The following is a 6,195-nucleotide window of genomic DNA, read 5'->3' as shown; positions in this document are numbered from 1 at the left end:
AAGTTGTGATATAGACTTTTTTTTATCTTCTTGTGACAACGGTGATTATTGCATGGTTTTAGACTAAAGTGTTAATTTTACCGTTGATATTTTCCAGCGTGATGCATACATGCAGGGGTCATCCGTGGTGATTGGCCTCTACTTGGTGTGCTGTCTCGTCGTCTTCTTTGGCTCTCGAGAGAAGAAAGGTACTTCGTTTAGAATGTCAGAGTTTTTCTATTATGTATTTGTGGTGGCCGAATTTTGCTATTCAAAAGGCTTTGTAATGACTGCATCGATCGGCATGCGGTTTTCGCCAAAAGATTCTTTAAAAAAATTTTATTTAGCCATCGCTTTTGTTGGCCGACGCTTCTGTCTCTGTAATTTTAGAAAATCCGCGAGGTTTTGTTTATTTCAAGTACGGCTTTCGTTCACTATCCGTGTGCACTGGTTCCACACCTTTGAAATTGTGAAGTGCACAACCACCAAAGGGGAATAGAGAATCAATCTGTACTTCTATTATACTATATTTGGCAACTTAGAAACACGTGTGTCACTTTTCTCTCAAGATTTATTGTTCCATTCCAATAGACTGTAATATAGTAGGCCAATGACTTTCAGTTGGTGTTAATGCACCGATCATTCCTTTCATCGAAAGGGGGCCCAGCTAGTAGTTATCTATTTATTGGTGTTTGGATTTTAATAATCACCCTCTGTGTAGCACATTTGAGGTAATTACAGTCATAATATTATGTTATTATAGAGGAAAACCTTCTACAAGGGAGGAGAACATTTCCGGGCCCTCTCAGATTTTGAATATAGAACTTCAACATTATTTGGAAAGTTCATCAGTCAGCTGCTCAGGAATTGTTAACTCTTTAAACCCCATCGGGCGCTGGTAGCGTCTGGTAGTAATCACCATGTTCCCCCATCGGGCGCTGGTAGCGTCCGATACTAGTGACAACTGTTTCGTTTCATTTAGTGCTAGTTTTTGCTTGTTTTTCGGAACTATTCCCGATCCAAGTATTTTAGTAATGACTATGCCTTTTGTTTCCGCAATTTAGAAGTTGGAGGCAAGCTTTTGGGGTTATAATGAGACACAGTGCACCAAGTTTAGGTCACTGTAGAAAAAACTCAGGGGAAACAGTGAAAAAACTCTGGGTTTAAAGAGTTAAATCAGTCTTTTAATTTTAAGCCTGAGAACTGTGTTTTTTTTAGATTGTGCATTCAAAAAAAGGTTTCTCTTTTCTAAAAACGTTCATTTATGAGGCAAAGTTCTTTTCTTATTTCTTTTTAAGTAACTGGATTTGCAGATATTTTCGTTCTTTCATTATTTATTTTAGTGTTACTCTTTTACTGAATGTTTTAATTTAGTTCCTTACATGTATGTATGTATATATAGTATGCTTTAGCTGGAGAGTTTGACTTAGTAAAGAACATTAAATTAGAGCCAACGAGCAAAAGAATGAATGACTTTTGAGTCTTTTGCTCAATGTGCTGATGACAACTATGACAAGAATGATTGCAGGAAAAAGTGTCGCGACGCAGTGGAATCAGGGGTCGTCAGTTTTTGGGCATGTGGAGTTATTTGTATCATGTGTTTTATTTACCTTGCTTCCAATGAAATAGATGTCCATTTATGTTGAATAGAACTCAAGATATCTGCAATTGCAGGAAGTGAAGTCTCCTGGCTTCAGTGGTGAAATTACCAAGAAAATGGCCGCCAAAGTTTGGTGACTCCCGTGGCTAAAGCGTCTTTGAAAACTGAAAAATGACATATTTTGTTCCTTTAATCGATGTTTTTCAGTTTAAATTCACATGGAAATGGGGGTTTTTATATGGACATTAAAGAGGTTAAGCAAAAAAATAAAAATTTGATCAAAATTTCTAAACTGGCGGAACAATGGTTGTATCTCCGAGTTTGTTATTTTTACGAGCGCCTGATTTCACCACTCTGCCTCACTAATGTATTATCCTGTGCTGTGAGGTGTGTAATGTGGTTTGAGGTGTGTAATGTGCTTTGAGGTGTGTAATGTGCTTTGAGGTGTGTAATGTGGTTTGTCAGCCCTGGAATTATGGGAATACTTACAGATTGTCAAACTTTGTTCTATTCTAGTGTTATTGTGGTACTCATACTCTAAAGAGAAGTTCTAATGCTGTTTTAAAATCTTCGTTGCTGTTGATAGTCGTCTCGCTACCAAGTGGGTGACTGGTGGGTACCACTGGTAGGCTTACCTCTTGACTTTCATCCGTTTGCTTACCTCTTGACTTTCATCTGTTTGCTCACCTCTTGACTTTCATCCGTTTGCTTACCTCTTGACTTTCATCCGTTTGCTTACCTCTTGACTTTCATCCGTTTGCTTACCTCTTGACTTTCGCCCGTTTACTTTTTTTGTTTCTGTCCATCTGTCTTGCTCTTCCCAACACATCGGGACCTCAGTGCTTTCTTGTCATATCTCCATTTTTAATAACAGTGAAAACAGTTCATAACAAAGAGGGAGCTTATGAAGAAGTCACATTGTCAATATTAAAAAAGAATGGAGATACGACAAGAAAGCACTGAGGTCGCGACATACTCAACTGACTTTTATCGTGACAAGTTGCTCCTCCTTACTCTAAGCACTCTCTGCTGTCTTTACTCAAAGCCCTCTCTGCTGTCTTTACTCAAAGCACTCTCTGCTCCTCTTTACTCAAAGCACTCTCTGCTCCTCTGTACTCAAAGCACTCTCTGCTCCTCTTTACTCAAAGCACTCTCTGCTGTCTTTACTCAAAGCACTCTCTGCTGTCTTTACTCAAAGCACTCTCTGCTGTCTTTACTCAAAGCACTCTCTGCTCCGCTTTACTCTAAGCACTCTCTGCTGTCTTTGCTCAAAGCACTCTCTGCTGTCTTTACTCAAAGCACTCTCTGCTCCTCTTTACTCAAAGCACTCTCTGCTCCTCTTTACTCAAAGCACTCTCTGCTGTTGTTCGTTTGCAGGAATAATTGAAGAGAAGAAAGAACACCACATGGGATTTTTCCAGGGCATCAAGCTTGTGTTCACGTTCAAGCCGTACTTATGGGCGTCCTTGACCTTTCTGTGTCTCACAATCGCCATTCAGGTAAGTGCTGCACTTAAGAAAGAACTTTTTTTATGATGACAAGCGTGTTGGAATTATTCATTTGGAATCTTTCCATGCTGAAGGGTTTCTGTGTTTTTGCCTGACTAGTGTGTTGTAAATGTGGCAGGTTGATGGTGGTCTTAGAGTGGACAGTCACAGGACCTATTTTTCCAAATAAAGTTGATATGTTATACGTCAAAGTAAAGACAAAAAAATTAAAACACTAGAGGATAGAGTCTGAAAAAAAAGTAGAATTGTAATCATCTTCTTTTCTTGGACAGTGCACTTTACAGCAAAGACTACACATACCTCTTGTTTAATTCATCATTGAAAAAATACTGAATTACTTGAAAAAACTTGAAGACTTTCTTTCTTACTCTAGCGTTGTCTCAAATGAGAGAAGTGTTAAAAGACGCTAGCAAAAGAAAAAGTCAGGGAAACCCTTCAAAGTGTTTTGCTTGGTTAAAAAAAAGCAACAAAAAGCTATCATTGTTTTGCATACTCCACCATATGCAGCCTGTTGCAAAATGCACTTTTGGAAGGGAAGTTAAAGACTGCTATTATCAGAAGAATGTTTTTGACTAATACTTTATTGTTAATGTTAATGCACTAGATCCCTCTCTGGAAGCTGAGAATGTTTTTGAGTGATCTATGGTCTTCTGGGGGTAATAATGTAGTGTAAAGCGCATAGAGCTTGCTGTCGAGCGGGGTTTTGGGCTGTACAAATGTTATTTATTATTATTATTATGATTATTGTTATTATTATTATTATTATTATTATTATTATTACAATTATTATCATTATTATTATTATTATTATTATTATTATTATTATTATTATTATTAATGAAGAAAAAAATGTTTCATATTTCTGTGAAGTTTGACTTTCTTAGAAACCCCAGGGAAACATTTGTGATCATCTAAATTGACTTTTGCACTTTTGCTTCCATCGTCTGACAGTTTTCCTCACTGTAATCGTTTTGTTGATGAGTTTGTGGCCAGTGGAGCTAGAGTCTTTTACAATTTCTTGGTAACATTTTCCTCAGATTGTCCAGGGCAACGTCGCCTTGTTCTGCACACATACGCTCAAGATGGGAGAAGATTTCTCCTTCTTCATTCTTGTGCTGCTGGTAAGTGCCTGCCGGTGATTGGGACGTTTAGCTGTCTTGTGCAACGTTTTTTACCTATGATTCAGCTCACAGCGGCTGACTGTCTCCTGTTTTTTTATGCAGAGCCGCTCAGATCTGTTCTTATCTATCGCTCCCTTTGTTTTAGTTTTAGTTAGTGTTTTACGGCACTTGCAACACAATAAGGTCATATAAGTGCCGAAGATTAGAGGTGTTACAAGAGAGAGTTTGTTTTTTTTAAGTAGAGGGTTTTACGGCCCTCGCAACTGCATAAGGTCATATGAGCGCCAAGGGGTGGGTATCAACAGAGAAGTATTTACAGGGAATCAGGCTTACTTTGCTCACCTCTCTAGCTTCAACAGCACTATGTCTGCTTGACTATCAAGGCACCCCGGAAATAGCAGGTTACAAGAGAGTGACAAACATACAAAATAAGTAGAGGAAAAATGACAATAGTAAGGATCAGGAAAGAAAAAACAGCAGTTCCCTGTCGTAGATCAGGCACAGTTATGAGCGTGACATTGATGAGTCAGCCTATTTACAATACTACTGTGCTTGAACGAGAAATGTCCCCCTTTGGGAATGGCGTAAAGACACTACAGTCAGTGGCACTGCCCCGGGTGTCTAAGAGAGAGTAACAAACACAAAAAAGAAGGAGGAGAGATAAAGGCGATAGACGTTTGATAGGAAAGAAGAAATTTTGAATTTTGCCCGGGTGGCGGCCGAAGCCTACTATCGATTTTGAACCACCAAGGATCTTTAATGTGCGCAAATTGCACTCTGGACCTCCGAGATTGTTCGCCCTTGTTTGAGAACACTAGATGGAGATCTTTCCTACCAGAAGATCAGGGATGTGGCTGAAAGACAGCAGTAAGAAAGGAGCCAAGGAATAGCAGTAGAAAGGCTGCAGAAAGAGTCAAGAGCCCAGAGGAGGGGACATAGGAGGTGAAGGGATGGGGGCAGAATGTGGAGGTGAAAGCAGACGACAGAACATGGCTAGAGAGCAGGAAAATAAAGAGCCAGAACTTGATTTCCCCTGAAAATACGAAAATCTCAAATATGGTATCGCAGAAGGAAAGTTTTTAAGTTTTTATCTCTGTTTATAGTACATTATGGTCTTGAACATTGGAGGTTTCCCTTCTGTTGTGTTTGTGAATGATGAAATTAGAAACAATATGAGGTTTCAGCCGCCACATGGGCAAAATTCGAAATTTCCTACCAACTGAAAAAGTTTAATGTGTCCCGCGCGCTCACATGACCTTATGCAGTTGGGAGCGCCGTAAAACACTTACCCAAAAAAAAAAAAAAACCAGTATGGTTTTTGTCTAGAAAAGATAAGTGTGTGTTCGTCAAGGAATATGTGTGTTATGTTATGCTCTCGTTTCTTATCTTCAGTTTATGTCTTTCAAGACAGTCAAATCCTGACAGTGACATTGACCTAAGAGACCATAAATGCTCTATTTATTACTATTATTATTATTATTATTTTTATTTTTATTTTTATTACTATTATTATTATTATTACTACTACTATTATTATTGTTGTTGTTGTTATTTTGTTATTATTATTATTATTGTTGTTATAATAAAAATAATATTAATGATTATTATTGTCATTACTAATCATCTCAATTATTATTATTATCATAATTATTATTATTATTATTATTATTATTATAATTATTATTATTATTATTGTCATCCTTAATCATCTCATTTCTCATTTTCAGGTTGTGTCTATACTTTCGATGCCGTTCTGGCAGTTTATATCTGTGAAGTTTGGCAAGAAAAAGGCTTATGCAGCTGGAATGATGGTATGTTGACTAAGACAGCGACTGTTTTTAAAAAAATCTCTTTTGTTCTCTGGAGTTTGACTTCATTTAACAGAGTGCTTATTTTTGCGGATAAATTATCCAGAATTTTGGATTTCTAAAACAGTCTAGACCAGTGGTTTTCAAACTTTTTTCGCCCACCGCCCCCTTTTTCACCC

General features: G+C 37.8%; 1 protein-coding gene across 1 annotated transcript in view; it reads left to right on the top strand.

The window, feature by feature from the left end:
- The window catches only part of LOC101846768 (sodium-dependent lysophosphatidylcholine symporter 1-B), a 32,835-nt gene that overhangs the window by 15,384 nt on the left and 11,256 nt on the right, over nt 1-6,195 (top strand). Inside the window, exons 9-12 of the mRNA XM_035972355.1 lie at nt 98-188; nt 2,957-3,078; nt 4,125-4,208; nt 5,936-6,023. Of these exons, the coding sequence (XP_035828248.1) occupies nt 98-188; nt 2,957-3,078; nt 4,125-4,208; nt 5,936-6,023 (385 nt within the window). The remainder of the gene's footprint in view (nt 1-97; nt 189-2,956; nt 3,079-4,124; nt 4,209-5,935; nt 6,024-6,195) is intronic.

The sequence above is a fragment of the Aplysia californica genome, unplaced genomic scaffold (assembly GCF_000002075.1).
Source record: "Aplysia californica isolate F4 #8 unplaced genomic scaffold, AplCal3.0 scaffold00662, whole genome shotgun sequence".
In the NCBI taxonomy this organism is placed as follows: domain Eukaryota; kingdom Metazoa; phylum Mollusca; class Gastropoda; order Aplysiida; family Aplysiidae; genus Aplysia; species Aplysia californica.
The sequence above is the reverse complement of the archived record's forward strand: the minus strand, read 5'-3'. Positions and strand labels throughout refer to the sequence as shown.